Source organism: Zonotrichia albicollis, chromosome 7 (genome assembly GCF_047830755.1).
Source record: "Zonotrichia albicollis isolate bZonAlb1 chromosome 7, bZonAlb1.hap1, whole genome shotgun sequence".
NCBI classification, from domain to species: domain Eukaryota; kingdom Metazoa; phylum Chordata; class Aves; order Passeriformes; family Passerellidae; genus Zonotrichia; species Zonotrichia albicollis.
Genome location: NC_133825.1, coordinates 40,035,830 through 40,052,089, shown reverse-complemented (window position 1 = coordinate 40,052,089; position 16,260 = coordinate 40,035,830). Strand labels below are relative to the sequence as shown.

Below are 16,260 nucleotides of genomic sequence, written 5' to 3'. Positions count from 1 at the left end.
CAGAAGATACAATAAACTTCATTTAAAATTAGACCAGATATGCCTGAACAAGCTGGGTTCCCTTGGGGATGATAAATTTGAACAAGCCAGACAAAGGGTCAGGAGGAGGAGCAGAAAGTGTGGGCACTTGTAGGGACACAGTGAGAACTGACCTGGAAAAGCACATGGTTCTCTGGGGATTGCATTTCCATCCTTGGAGCTCCACTGTACATAAGCCACTATTTAAACATTAGTTTGTTTTTATTTTGCACTCTATGCAACCATGTACTTGCTCTGAGAATTAATTCCACCTGGGCAAGCTCAGTAGATGTTTGTCATGCTGTTTACATTTCTTAAGTGCTCTGTGACTTGAGCTGGAGTGCAGAAATTGTTCTGTGATTTCAGGGTGCTGAGGGACAAATCCTCAATGGACTTAAATCTTATATCTCAGTCTTTGTCCTTCCAGGAGAATGGAAAATATTTTATCAGCCCTGCCCTGTGATAAGGCCAGAAGAATATTTAGCCATGTTGATTTTTCCTCTTCTCCAACATTGGGTAAAACAGACAAGAGGCCTCTTTCATTCACTCCTCCATGGTTAGGTTTTCACCAGCTTTTGGAATGGCATAGGGGCAGGAAACCTCAGCTGAGCATGCAGAATCTCAGGTGGTCAACTTGCAGATTTGAAAGAAAGCAAGTAGCTGAAATCTGAACTAAACTTACTCTTTAGGTTTTACAGGAGCAAACAGTCTGGCTGCCATGGAAAGGGATTGATAGAAGTACATAAAATATACCAAACCACAAAGTGAAATAGCAATTCTGAAAGAGAGACAAGCTATTTAAAAATCCCATCTGAGGTTCACGCCTAATGGTGGAGAAGATGAAGGCAGAATGTGGAATGAAAGAATTCTAGAAATTATAGAGAATAAACCGCAGAAGTTGGGAGTGGTAGGAAAGTTTTTGAAGCAGAAGCACTCTAAGTTTACATTCCTGGAAATGACTCAGGGATCCATAAGGGTTTTCTGCTGAGGAAAAATACAGAGAAAAAGAATTTTCCCCTGCTCTGAGGCAATTCTGTTCCTTGTCAGTGTGACATAGCTTAGCATTTAAAACACTTCACAAACTCCACTCACCTCTTCAGCCACCCCTGCATCACTAGTTTTACCTCCTTATGTCAATTGCTCCTTTTCCTTCTAGACACAACTGTTCCTGACATGATCCTGCTTTTCCTTATGGCGCAGATAAGTGAATTCTTCATAGTCCATTGTACATGTGGTGTAGCTCCCATCCTTGCTGCTTTCCCACTGCTGCTTTTCAGCATAATTGTCTCCAGCAGTAGCTCAGGACTCACAATGACATATGTTCCAGCTCATTGGCAAAATGGGATCTGCCATTTCCCAGAGCGACAGCACAGTCCCCAGCCTGGGAGTGCAGTGCTGTGTGCTCTGTGCATTGGGTCTTTAAACCTAAACTAAGTGAGAATTAAAACAGAAGTAAGTACATAGCAGCTAAGTTGTTGGCTAAGGAGGTTAGGAAGGAATCTGGTTGAAGCACAGGGCGAGCCAGACAAAACCATGCCTGTACTGACAGTACACTCCAGGTGTTTTTTCAGAAGGACTCAGAATTTCTTCACATTTTTTTGTGAGACAACTCTAAATAATGAGGAAGGAGGAAAGCAATGAAATTCCATCTGATCCCAGGGTTTTGTTTTTCTTGTGTATACCACTTGTATTCTAAGATGAATATACTTAATCTTCATGAAATAGCTGCCAAGGTATTTCATTCCAAAGATGCTGGTTTAGTTCAGTACTTGCCATGTGTTGTGAAGTGGTTAACTGAGGAGTAGTTGTGTCCGGCAAGAGATGAGCCTGGGAGAGTTAATCAATTAGCTTTCAGGGATGGACTTGTGGTTCAAACACAGGGTTGAATCTCAGGAGAATCTTGATTCAATTTTTGGGTCTATCTCAAATTTCCTATGTGACCTTGGGCAAGTCATATATTTTCTCTGTGCCTTGCTTCCCCAGACATCTGTTTATTCCCTCCCACATTTTTTTGTCTTTTCCATAGGAATTTAAAAGGATTTCAGGATAAAGACCCTCTTCTCATAAAGGGGGACCTTTATGCCATCTGCTACAGGGTATTTTAAGCATCTAAGTGAGGTGTTTTGAATATCTCTCTTGGAAGTGTTTATCTCTTTTCATTGTTCCTTGCTATTGCAGGTGAACAAATACTGTGACTACCCCTAGGTTTGTGAATGGTGACCAGCATCATCTTTGTGTTATATATAATATTTTCTCTCACTTCTGATGAGGGACAGCCACTAATATATTTGGTTTGTATTGTGTCCTGCCATTGGAGATAGTTCGGGTGGGCTGTGCAGAACAGCCAAAAGTGGATTTGTGGATGTTTATGAGAAATTTTACTAAGAACTCATGAGTTTCCTGAGTGGGGGCCCATAAGAGTGTTGGCTTGAAAATATTAGGAAGCAAGTAATGAACTCCAGCATAATTGTAAAAACTGTGGCAGTGGGCAGAGAAAGGGGCTTTATCACCTGTGCTTTATCTTCTATCTAGAGTTTAAATGCTCCATGATGTGGTTGCCTTTCCCTTGGTGGCTGTGCAACAGTTAGCACAGATGGAAACAAGGCAAGACAAGGAAACCCAAACCTGTGATTCTGGTGATAATAATGATTTTAGTAGCCTGTTGGTAATGACAAAAAGGACAGAGAAAATTGATGAAAATTCTGAAAACCAGTGAGATGTCTGTATGTGAATTAAGCTATGGGAGCTGGAGGAGGAACACAGAAGGACCAGAAGAACACAAAACAACTGGAAAAATACCTGTTGATGAACTGTATAAGGACAGAGATGGAGAAGGTGTACAGGGGAATGAGGAAGAGAATGCTAACACAGTCAGGATGTGGGATGGCCATGGGCAGTAACTTCAGGTGTTTGGCTAAGAGTGGAAAGGTTGGCTTTCACACCATAGCCAGTTGACACTACAGACTCTAAGCATTACTGCACTCCAACCAGTAAGAAGTCATGCCACTAAAAAGACCATCTGTCTGCTTAGACAGATGGCCTGGCTTTTAATATTGGAGAGATATATTCCATTTCTATACATTATATCTGTGATATGTGATAAATTTGAAAGGAAGCCTCCGGTAGCACAAAGATTGAATCTTAACAAGGTCTCATCTGAGTTGGGAATTGGCTGAGTTGCCATTAGGTTCTGTCTTCAAAATGCTGAAGTGAGCTTGGAGTATGTTAGTTTTAAAAATATGTTTTCTATTTAGTCTTCTCACAACCTACCCAAATGTAAAAGGAAAGAGTCCGTGCTCTTGCAGTGCTTTTCCACTTCCTGCATTCGTGTCAGCTCAATTTGTTTTCCAGTCGCTCCCTGCGCCCCGGGCTGCTCCCGCGGCTGCCCTCACAAGGCTGTCACTTGGAGTTAGGCTGCTCAGTACTTCCACTTGGCAGCTTGTGCTCCCTGCTGCACACCCACGTCCCCCTTTCCTGTCTCACATAAGTGAGAGCTCCCGTCTCTCCTCAGCACCCTCGTTTGCCTTTGCCAGAAGAGCCCTGCCTTTCTCCACAGGAATTGCCATTTCAGTCACATTCACCTGCTTTGAGATGGGATGGGTAAGTGGCCCTCCTCCAGTGACCTTTGGGACTAGGTCTCCTATAGAGGAGGTCTGCCAGGGTCTTGGGGTCACAGCTGTAGCCTTTAGGCAGCTGGTGTTATTCAGGAAAACCTGCCTCCTTTGAGCCTGAAGATTCCTCTGCACAGCCCCTGTTACACAGCTGGGCAAGCTGAACAATGGGCTTTGCTCCACTTCTGCTCCTGTGTGATGTCCACTTAGAATGAGTCAGTTTGCTTCAGGTTTTCTTGCCAGTATTTTTCCCCTGCTCCTCCCTTAGCCTGTTTCATGAAGGGCTCTTCATGAGGTTTGAAAAAAAAAAAAATTCTGGAAATAAAACCCAAGTGAAGAAGATAGCAGTCAGAAATTTTCAGAAAATATCACATTACAGATTTGGAGGGAATTGTAATGGCAGCCTTGAAAACCTGCCCATCTGTCTTACTTTCTAGCTCAGCTGATTAATTCTGTACCACTTGAGTCTTACCTGAGTATCCAGCACACAAAATCAATAGCAAGTAGATAAGGTTTCCATGGATGTATTTGTATTGAAAACTTAAAGGTCACATCCAGATGGGCAATGAAGCTTTGCTTTAAACTTGAAACTAACACTTTCTAGTCGTGGTAGTTCTTTGTATTTATGGCAGTGCATTTCAGAGCAGTCATATGTCAAAAAGAGTTAAGAAATGGTATGAAATAAGGTTTTTTTCTTGGCTAATCAGTGGTGATTCAACACCACATCAGTAGGGTTAAATTGCTTCTTTTTTCAGAGATAGCTTGGGCAGTGCTGCTCAGAGTCATTTCATGTCTGCACCAGTGTGCATGATTACTTCTCACAGAGTAGGAGCCCGGAGCCTCAGGTAGTCCTTACATCATCTGCCTCTGCAAGCCTGGTCCTCTTCTTTCAGGTACAGCCTCAAAGATGTGGTCCTTGGAAGGGGGTTTCAGCCTGGTGCATCAGATTCCCACTGGGAATGGGTTGTGTCAGAAAATGATGGCAAAGTGGCTGTGCCCATCTAAGGGATTAGGAGGAAATACAGAAAGACACTGTATGTTTCTAGGCCTGTAGAAACAGGAGCATAGATTGTTGTTTCTGCTTTTTATTTTTATTTCCCCTTTCTCCATAGCCCTATTGCTCCCTTCATCTTCACCTGAAGGTCTCAGACAACCCCTATACCTCAGGAAACATCGCCAGCCGAGACACTGCCCCCAGTATTATTGTAGCTTCAGGTATGAAACATCTAAAAATTGCCTTGTTTGATGTGCAAACCTGGATAAATTCTGGAGTTTGTGGAGGGTGTTGGGTGGCTCTGGGGTGTCACACCACCAGTATTGGGAAAGGAGGCAGGCTGTCAAATGAAAATCCTTATGGACCTTCAGCTTGTCATGTGCTTTTTATGGAAACTGGCCTTCAAGACACAGGAGATCATGTCTAGCCCTCTACTCCTGTGAGCATAAGATCAAATCAGGGCATTTCCTTTGCATGTAGAGGAGTTGTATATATTGGGTCTTTTATATATTTTTTTCAAACTGAAACACCTTCCCTCTTCCCCCTTCCCTCTCATTTTCCTCCCAAACCCAGAAGTTCCTACAGCTGCAAAATAAATAAATACAGTTACTCCCCTGATTTGCTTATTGTTTCTGAGAGGGTTCTTTCACTAACCAGTGCTCATCTTACAGGTAATATAGGCACTGAGCTATCAGACAATGACATCAGCATGTTTGTTACTTCTGATGCTGGGAACACTTGGAGGCAGGTAAATAGCACAGAATCACCGGTTTAAATACAAATCAGGAAATATCATAAAAGTAGATTCAATCTGTCACTTACTTTATGTTTCATTTGGTTTGGGGTAGCTTTTTCTCAAAGGTACCGAGATGTTCAAAGAGAAAAACTGAATATGCTGTTAGACTTCATATAACAGAAAATTATTTTTATTATTCTACTCAGTTTGACCTCAGTTTAACCCCATAGAAAAGACAACAGAATAAATTATGAACAATAAGGGGAGAGAAAGTGTTCCCTTTTACTGTTGTAAATCCCTCATGCCAACCAAACTATTTTTCTTTTTGTCCATGACTGTACTTACCCAAAAATCAGCAGTTTCACTGTTCTATTTTTTCTCACTTCAGCTGAGACTCACTTCACCTAAGCTGAGTTGACCAAAGTTTGTTGTCCATATAAATGGATTATTTTGCAGAAAAAGTCAAAATTCAGAAAAAGGCAAAATTCAGTTTGCCTTGTTCAAAGCTGCCTACCTGTGGAAAGAGACTGGATGATGAAATTATATCCAGGTCCTAATATTTAGTGGAGTCTCACCTCCTCTAATGTGTTTATCTTCAGATCAGGAAATTCTGTTTACTCCTATTTTCTGAATGGGATATCAAGTCATGGAGAGAAAGAGTAACTTTCTCAGACTAACAAATGCAGCTGTAGAGACTGTAGAGCAGATGTTTGCAGAAAGTTAATATAAAAAAGACACAGGGAGAGAAAATATTTTCCAATATTTGATAATCCAAGAATCTAATTATTTTGCAGTGTTTGACCAGCCTCATTTTTCTGCCTAAATCAATTTATTTGAGATGGGGCCAGACATGTGCAAACACATGAAATTCTTCTTTAAACAAAAATTTTTCATTGGAAGGATGGAAATTGTTGATCCTTGCAAAAAGATCATATTTCTAACTTTCTGTCAAGCAAGGGAAGAATGAATTTTCCATGGACATGGAAAAACTGTGGGAAACAAAACCCAAAAAAAAAAAAAAAAAAAGAGTCCAGGAAATATATCTATTGGAATATGAATCCCAATATTACCAGTTAGATGGTGCCTGGGCCAGTTCTGACCCTCGCTGCTGGGCCAAAGGCAGCACTGTGGTGTAATTCACCCCAGAGATACCTTGGCTGCTGGAGATTGCAGCAGAGCACTGAACAAGTCCAGGCTTGTCAGGAACTCCGTTTACCTCAGGAGAGAGAGCTTCTGGCGATGGTGAAGAGAAAAAGGAGAGGATTCCGCTGGAGGGTTGAATGTCCAGATGTTTATTCCATGGTTACAGAGGTCTGAACCAGGGCAACGGCTCCAACAGAATACGGCCGCATTTTAAGCCCAGGGGCAGGGGAAGGGGAGGGGACAGATGAGCTACCAACCAGGTGAAAGGGGCAGGGTCTCAAGGGACTAGGATGACACTTAGACAGGCCAATGACCTCTGGGCATAGGGGAGCATCCTTTGAATTTGACCAACCACACGATGCCTTGCTGGGATGTTACAGGGCACACTCAGCAAGGGGCGAGGGGGAAGGGAGAAGGGAATATTAGCACACCTGAGGAAGGGACCCGGAAGCTAAAAACACACCACAACATATATCTATAGTTTCCTCTACTTCATTATTTTCCTAGCATATAACTGTCCTGTGTCATGATCCTGCTTAAAGAACTGTGACATTTTCTTGATTCTTATGATAATAGGTTTGAATAAATACCTTTTTTTTTTTTTCTTTTTTCAGATCTTTGAGGAAGAGCACAGTGTTCTGTACCTGGATCAAGGTGGAGTACTTGTTGCCATGAAACATACATCTCTGCCTATCAGACACCTCTGGTAATGACTCCATTTGTGCTAAATGGCTGCTGTCCCTCTTTCCAGATGCCAGGAAGTAGGCACTTAGTATGCATCCAGTCTTCTGAAGGTCTAGAAAGTATTAGTTAAGATACTGGTAAACATTAGGTCAGATATAGCTAAGAAATCCTGGAAATTACGGTTTATATAATTTTGGCTTCTCCAGATCTGAGATATCATCAGTGTAATTCCACAACACTCCTGATTTAGTACATCTTGGCTTTTTGGATTTGTTTATTTATTACATATGTGTGTGTGTGCGTGTGTTTCGTTTATGCTTTTGTCTCTCATTAAGTTACCAAAGTAGTCCTAATTTTCAAAATTATTGATGAACTTGCCTTCTGTGTAGCAGGCAGCACACATGAACCAGAATTTTGTTGAATACATTCAGGGTTATGTAACTGATAATGCAAAAGTGCCGTTAGCACTCATGAGTGAGGAGGCAGAGTATACCTTTGTGCTGTTCTGAATAATTTATTTCCACCACAGTCAATGTGATATCAAAATCTGAAGCACCCAGACCCAAGTCTTAAAAAATGATGAGTGGTTCTAAGCTTTCACTTACACTCCCCACAGGGGGGACTGCTGATCTGAAGAAACTCATCCTCCTGAAAACTAACCTCAAAATGTTTTATACTGGGGACTCAAAAGCCAGATGTTCAAAATCTCTTGTTTATTTTTTTAAAAATCTTTTGCTAGACTGCATTTTGCCCTTTGAGCATCAATCTTTAACATAAATTCTAGTTTCTACCACTTAAATATTGGCCATGGGTTAGTGGTATGATGCCAGACAAGCTTGATCAATGCTCTGATTTATGATGCTTCCCCAAAAAATAGTTATTTAAAGGACAACAAAAATCAGAATCCAATAAGAGAAGCTGTTTTCTGCTTCTCCATAGCAGCTGCAGTTAACTAGAGAATCCCTTTGAATAAAATAGGAGAGTAAGGAAAGAAGACACTAATTCTGCTTTCTCCTCCAGGTTAAGTTTTGATGAAGGGAGATCTTGGAGCAAGTACAGTTTCACATCCCTCCCACTGTTTGTAGATGGAGTTTTAGGGGAGCCTGGAGAGGAAACCCTCATCATGACGTAAGTGAGCATGCCACAATGATGCTGTGCAGGTGAACCCCACGAGGTATTTTGGAACAGTGGCATTTCTGGTTGGGGACCAAACCAACTACAATCTGCAGCCAAGAGTTTGCAGTCTTCTGTTGCTAAATCATCAGTTTATTTGTGATATAACTGAAGGATTAGCAACATGGTTCCTTGCAAGCTGCAAACACATTATCACTTAGCTTATCAGCATGAAACCTGACTCCTCAAATTGAATGTGATATAAAGCAGAGTTCCTGTTAACAGATTAATATTTGAAAGAAAAATTGTGAAGTGTTTTTTATAACTGTGTTTTTGCTGCTGCAGTCTTTTTTTGAAATGAGACACAGAGAAGTGAAGACATTCTTTTATAAAAATGAATGACAAAATGTTGCCTTGAGGCTGACTCATGAAAAATTATGTTTAGTTTCAATGTGGTATGCTGAGTTATGCATGATGCATAAATCTGGACTCAGTATGCCAGAAACTGTGATATTTTACCTGAAATCAGATTGTAAAAACAAGAAGTATTTCTGACTGACCTGTAATAAGCAGAATATGTGGCTTGGAAACTAATCTGAGCTAATAAAGATGTATGAAAAATGTTCCTTCAGGTTCTGATTTTAATTTGCATGCAAGGGATTCCCAAAGCTTAAAACTCAGATAAAACTCTTGAAGGTATTACTGTCTCCAGCCCCACATCAAATCTTCTCTTGACTCTTCAAGTTGAGTCATTTTGGAGATTGTCATAAATGGGAGGGTCTTAGTGAACAGAATGAAAGCTCCATACAATTTTGCAGTTTCTAATAGGATTACAGAATTTAGCAGGGTAAGTTTCACCTTGTCAGTCCAGTGAAAACGAGTAGGACTCTCACTCTTAAAGCAATTTATCTCTGTTGGAAATTGTGGTGACTGTACGTCTTGTAACTACCAGACTCCTTTTACTGTGTGTTCCTCCTGCTGCATTCTGCAGGGTGTTTGGACACTTCAGCCACCGCTCTGAGTGGCAGCTGGTGAAAGTTGACTACAAATCCATCTTTGATCGGAGATGTGAGGAAGAGGACTACAGGCCTTGGCAACTCCATAGCCAGGTGAGAAGTGAGGATGCTGGGATGTGACCTGAAGTAGCTAATGATCCTACAGTTCAAGTTCAGCACAATCCAGTATTCTTATACTGTTTGGTTTCAGCTCATCCCTTACTGGGTGGGTCTGTTCTCTTGCACTGGTGTGTTGGCCTTAGGCTGAGACTCTGTGATCTCTGAAGGATGAACAGCTGCATTTTGGGTGTCATCCTGCACACAGACAATTACCTCAGGCTTATGCAGACTAGAACAATACAACAAGAGCAGAAAACCTGCCACTGAAGCCTGAGCTCCTTCACTCTTACATATCCCATCCAATTTCCCCATCCTTACCTCCTTTCTCTCCTTCATCATCATTCTGTGTCCTCAGAGCCAGTATCTTAAGACCAGTCTAGTTGTTTTGCATTTGTTTCTCCCATTTCTGGCCCTCTTAGCCTCATTTCTTGCTCACTTGATTTCATTCCTGTTCTGTGTCTCTCTGCTGTGAGTATTGGGGATTTTAATCCCCAATTCATTGGCCCCCGTGCCCTGCCCTGTGCATCCTGCATCACTCTCTGAACCATGGAATTCATGCCCAGCAAGGTGAGCTGCTCTGCATTTGAGGCATCTTCCCAGCTCTGCCAAGACACAACAGCCTATGTTTCATCAGGTTAGAATAAAATATGGCCCAAATTCTGTGGTTACATAAACACCACAGGCTCCACTGAAGTATGGAGCAAAGCACACATTTATATCATCAAAGGTTGTCTTTCTGTATATATCTTGCTGGGCAAGAATTTATTAATGAATATGAAATGAAAGTAGCTTGACTCAGACTAGCTGCTCACACAAGGCACAACTCTACACTAAAAATACCAGTTATTACTTACATCTTTAGATGCTAAAAATCAGTGCAGCATTGAATTTCAAGGAAGCACAGCATTCTGGACCAGTTGCTATTCAGGCCCTTCTGTTTCATGCCATCAAATCATCAAATCAAAGCTATGAAAAAATTTTCCCCAACAATTTTAACAGCATAAAAGGTAATAAGTGAGACTCCACTGTATTTTGTTCTTTGCTTTCTTGTGCCTGCATAAACAAAAATACCAAGGATTTTGCAGTATTTTTTTGAGAATATTGGCTTTGGAGCTTGCAGAACTATTTTCAGAAAGGCTTCTGTGTACTCTTGCCTTTTGAATTCCTTTCCACTGAGATTGCAAGGCTGAGCCTTGTTCCCTAGATAAAAATATTAAGCAGGGTGCTGAAGATGGGAAGTTTTAGCATCTACATAACATGTCAAACCCCCTAAAACCAAACTCATCCATGGGGAGTATTTACATAAACACACATTACAAGTTTCTGCTGAATGAAAATATTCCCAGAGAGGTCAGACCAAAGAAATAAACCTTCTGTGTGTCTCAGATTGTAGAGGAATCAGACCATCTTTTCAGTTGCTGTGAAATGGGCCTGTATCAAATGTTTATGGGCTTTGGAACAAATTCAGAGCTGAGTAAGATATATAAGTAATCTCAGATAATTTCTTAGTGTGGGTTGGAAAAGTTGATTTAGTTTCAGTTAGAGCTCCAGTAGCTTTAATTAACTGCAGTGTATTGAGATGGCATTTGGCTCCCCATCCTCTTCCCTTGAGTAGCAAGCGCAGGCTTGGAAACACCAGGTGACACAAATAGCCTGGTGGGCATCCAAGAAATGTTTCTGGCTTTGTTTCCAGGGAGAAGCCTGCATCATGGGAGCAAAAAGGATCTACAGGAAGCGCAAGTCAGAGAAGAAATGCATGCAAGGGAAATATGCTGGGGCCATGACCTCGGAGCCGTGCGTGTGCACAGAGGCAGACTTTGACTGGTGAGCACTGGGCAGGACTGGGTGCTCTCACACAGCACCATGGGGATCCCTAGAGAGGCTATAGACTCACAGAGAGCAGAAATTAATAAATGTGTAGGTATTGAAATGGGCTGCTCCCTGATCATGCAGGTGTGGTAAAAGAAGGAAAGGTGGAATAGGGATCTGTAATTTCATAAAGCTCCCCCAAAATCAGTGCTGAGCATTTTCCAGGTCACAGCTCTGTGCAGTAAGGCAACAGGTCAATTTAGCACCTCTAACCTTAGCAATGAACAAGGGCGGCTGACAGTAGTCTGAAGACATATAACAGCATTGTGTAAAAAAGAAAATAAATTCTTAACACATACATCCATATGTATATATGAGTAAAAGTAAATATGTGCATATGCAAAGTATGCCTTCAGCTTCTAGAATCAGGTATCTAGGAAATAAATTCCTGGGCCATTTGTTGCATCTGGACCATCATGTTTGACAGTATCCAGCAGATATTGCCTTCATGATTTGAGTTAATCTCCTTCTGAAGCCTTTTCTTCTCTGATGTTTGCTGTAGGAAATAGAGTCCATTGGTGAGTTATGCACAATGTGATAAAATCTTCAGCTGCTGGTTTCATTCCAGTATTACTGCTGACTCACAGCAATTTGCACAAAAAAGGCAGGGAACCACATTATTGAAATCTCTTTCTTACCTTTTTTCTCCAAGTCTGCAAGTTCCTTAGTATCTTGGGTGAGAGAAATGTTGGCTGCTTGGCAGTGCTGATAAACTCCCTTTGTGCCTCACCCACCCAGATCTATGTCTTGTTACTAATTAAACCCAGAATCTGCTGTGTGACTCCTGAAAAGATTCATCCCATCAATATTTTATATGGAAGTTTATAGTGTTTCCCTTCTCACTCCTACATAAACATAGAATGTTTTTCTGTATAAAATCACAGAATCACAGGAGGCCTTTATATTTTGTCCAAAAAAAAGTCCATTCTCTTTCTACAAACAATACAATTATGAGCATATTTTGGCACAGATTCTGTCAATATGGTTCCTTTTTTCGTCATATTCCATTTAGTTCTTTTCTAGGGAGGTCTGTGTGTAGTTCATCATTTAGGTGTCCAAAGCTCCTGGTTTTCAATCATTTAATATTTCTCTAGTAATGTAAAAAAGATAAGAACCAAACCAAAAGACCCCAAACCATCATTAAAATCAAGGAAATTCCCTAAAGATTTTGATCCTTTTACAGGGCATGCAGTACAATGCTGAGCCAACCTCATGGTCTTATAAAATAGTTGATGCAATTGATTCACAGTCAGTCCATTAGTGTTTAAATCCCTGGCACTTGTAAGGGACACACATACCTGAAACTTCTGATAAAAATATGCTTTCCTTCCAGCACTTCTCTCTGAGAATGAATATATTTATTTCATTAAAATTGACTTTGTGCCTTGCCACTATAAAACTTTGCTGCTAGGTACAGAACAAAAGTACCACAGTGACATTTGCTGGTGGAAATTTTTATTTCTTTAATGTTCACCTCAAGGAAACTTTCTCCAAAGGCTCTGCTGGGCTGTGGGAGAATCTCTAAGCAAAAGCTTGGATGGTTGGGCATGTACAACAGGCACTCACAGTTCACATGCATGAGCAAGACTCCTCAAATATGTTGGAAGAGGCAGAATTGATCTTTCTGATTAAGAAAGACATTTCTTCTTCTCATGGAATCAATTTTGGTTTAGACCAGACTGTCATGATCTCCTCCAGTTCTCACTGAACTCAAGTTATTCCTACAGTCCTCAAACTTGGATTTCTACTTCATCCATTTCAGCTTCCTTCCCTACTGCCTCTGATGAAAAAAGATTGAAATACTACTTTAAGCATCCAGTTCAGAAACATTTACCAAAAACAGTCATCAGGGGCATAATTTTACATAGATATGACGGAGCAGGACAGAAAAGGAGACAAGAAAATGGTGAGAAAAAAAGCAATTCTGTCTGCTAAGAAAGGCAAAGCTGCTGCTGCACCACTGTAACTTCCAGTGCCTGCCTTGTTGAACTCTGCACGAGGCTTCACTGCCAGTTCACCCTGCAAAAGCTGGAGGGATGTTTGGAAGAAGTCAGGGTATGAATTCTCACTGTGGAAGGGTGCCCTCTGTGGAGTTCTTTCCTTTTCAGGAAGAAAAAAAGCACTTTCATCATCCTCACTCATGACATTTCAGTACTTTTGAATTATATTTTTTCCTTCTTTTTTTTTCTTTTTTTTTTTTTTTTTTTTTTTTTTTTTTGCTGGGCAGGGCTATTAATTGAAGGAGATTAAAAGGGACATGTATCCCCCAAAAAGGGAGAAGTTCCTCAGCTGCCCACACTTGATTTTTGAATCTTGAAATAATTTGGACAGCTTTTTATATTGTCAGTGTTTGCAGAACCCATGTTTGTGTACAGAGTTGAAGAAAATAACAGTCCCTGTCATTGTGCTGTCATTGCTGTTTAAACACTAAATTTATATGGAGAAAATTTATTATCTCAGCTTGTCAGAGATTGGAGTAAAAATTGTATCCCTCTGGTCAGGTGAAGTGAGAAAAAGTGTTATTGCTGTTAATCCTGCAAGTCCTTTTTATCAGTTCAGGGGAAAAAATACCAGGTATAAAAGACAACTTTTTTTATGTTTTTTTTTTCCTTGTAACGTCACAGAACTCCAGATTAATTTCAAATCTGTATGCAGCCCATTGGTGCTCCTTTCTCAGGGAAAAGGGCATGTTTGTTTATTGTTTTGTGCAGCGGCAAAACCGAGTGACATTAGAAGCGAATGTGGTTCCTCAAACCTTGGAACCAGCGACTCCTCTACCAGCAGAGAGCTTTTATTTATCTTTTATTTGTTCTGGGCTGGGAGACGGAGGGGCTGGGCCAGGCTGGGCCATCCCTGGCTCCCCGTGCAGGGAATGAGGCTCACCCAGGCCATTCCTGGTTCTCCATGCCGGGAATGAGGTTCAGCCAGGCCAGGCTCAGCCATTCCTGGCTCTCCATGCAGGGAATGCGGCTCGGCCAGGCTCAGCTATCCCTGTCTCCCTGTGCAGGGAATAGGGATCACCCGGGCCAGGCTCAGCTATCCCTGGCTCCCTGTGCAGGGAATAGGGATCACCCGGGCCAGGCTCAGCCATTCCTGGCTCTCCATGCAGGGAATGGGGCTCGGCTGGGCCAGGCTGAGCCATTCCTGGCTCTCCGTGCAGGGAATGGGGAATCACCCGGGCCAGGCTCAGCCATTCCTGGCTCCCTGTGCAGGGAATGGGGCTCGCAGCCAGAGGGCAACAGCGCCTCAGGAATGGGGACCTGGATGCTCTGGCGCCCTCGGCAAGTCTGTCCTAGCAACAGCCTAGAAACGAGAATCTCCCTCTTCCTTTGATTTGGGTAAATGGATGGCACCGTTACTTGGGTGTTATTAAAGCATTAATTTACCCGATTTCCTCACATTGTGTTCCTTCCTGCCTTCTGAGCATTATTGCAGCAGTATCTCTTCAGCAGAAACACCTCCTAGACACAGATGGAAACCTTTGGTGGAGTTCATCCTTCAGCCACCTGTCTCTCAGGTCCTTTAATAGGAACTTTGAGTGGAGTGTCCCACTGTCAGTCCTTCCACTGAACCTGCTGTCAGTAATACTGACTGCTTCTTCTGTCAGGATTCCCATCTCTCACACCTTCCTGGGAAGTATGAGCCTGTTGATAGTGGTGCTAGTGGTTTTGGAAAGCCAGAGAGGCACAAAGATGCCTTGGTACAACTGGGAATCAGGTCTGCTTATTTATTTCACAGATGATGTCAGCAAGGATCCGGCTGGTTCTTTTTATTTTCTCTGGCATGTAAATTACAGCCCTCCTGCTGGGGTGAGTTGCTATGCTAAAACATCAGGGTCCTGCATCAGGAGAAAATGTTCTGACAAACAGGGAGGCAGGGGACAGACACTGAGTGGGGTTAGATTCTGCTAGCTTTGTGTGTCACCAGCCATCACTTCAGTTCATGCAGGTGCCAGCTCTGAAATACACCTACATTTGCCCCCTTTGGTTATGGGCTTGGTTAGCTAACAAATAGTAATTTAGAATAAAAATTTAGTTCATTTTGAGTGCTTGTGGAAAATGCAGATTCACTATGCAAAATCTATGGTGCATCTCTGCGTCTTTAAGGGCCTGGATACCTACTGGGCATGGATTTACTGGAAAGGTTCTGGGGATTTTAGGCTCCATATTAACATAAGCTCGTATAGCTCGACTCCAAATACTGCAATGCAATTATAATTGTACACCTTTGTAGATCCACTGTTCAGGCTGTAGCTGAATTCATCCTTCTCTGAATTAAATCCCATGTCAGGTCCTGTAGAACTGGGGAACAAGCACAGCTCCACTTTAATACACATCTACATTTGAATCATGGTTAAATATCAGAAAATGATATTAAGTGAATAAAAAGCTAGTGAGACTTTTCCAGTGCTGTGGCCACAGTTATTTCTTCCCACCAGGGCTTTTGGAAATGGCAGGAAAAAAGGTGACTCTTTTCAGAGATAGCTCAATTCCATCCCGTTTAATGTCCAGAATGTTTGGAAATCTCAGTATGCAAAAGCACAAGGAGCATCGTCAGCTTCTGGCATAGCTGACCTTAAGGTGAAGCTGTTAATCTTAAGGAATTTCTATGATTACATGCTAAGTCATATATTGATTTTTAGAAGCTGTAAACATGGAAATCACTCATCTGAATTAACTGGTTATTTCTATATCTTAGAGGAGTAGAATTTTAATAATTCCATGTGAATTAAGGGTTCTACCAAACAGCATGTTTGTCAGGTCTCTTTTCAAATTACAAACTTTCTTAGGGGATTTCTTTTCTTTGATTATTACCTGTGGTGAAAATAACATTAGATAAAGGAATTTATTGTGAGCATTGCATAGAGATACAAAATGTTTGGAATTAATTTGTATCTAATTACAGAAAAGAACTTGCAGTTCTACTTTACTAAGACAAATAGGATTCCAGTTTAAACCAGTAAAAGGGTAAAACCAT

At 41.5% G+C, this 16,260-nt stretch overlaps 1 protein-coding gene across 3 annotated transcripts in view; it reads left to right on the top strand.

Annotated features, from left to right (window-relative positions):
- SORCS1 (sortilin related VPS10 domain containing receptor 1) overlaps positions 1–16,260 on the top strand; it is a 257,781-nt gene that overhangs the window by 202,352 nt on the left and 39,169 nt on the right. For all 3 annotated transcript variants that reach the window (XM_074545192.1, XM_074545190.1, XM_074545191.1), the window contains exons 11-16: positions 4,742–4,844; positions 5,295–5,371; positions 7,117–7,208; positions 8,207–8,314; positions 9,291–9,408; positions 11,108–11,238. In XM_074545192.1, coding sequence (XP_074401293.1) covers positions 4,742–4,844; positions 5,295–5,371; positions 7,117–7,208; positions 8,207–8,314; positions 9,291–9,408; positions 11,108–11,238 — 629 coding nt within the window. The remainder of the gene's footprint in view (positions 1–4,741; positions 4,845–5,294; positions 5,372–7,116; positions 7,209–8,206; positions 8,315–9,290; positions 9,409–11,107; positions 11,239–16,260) is intronic.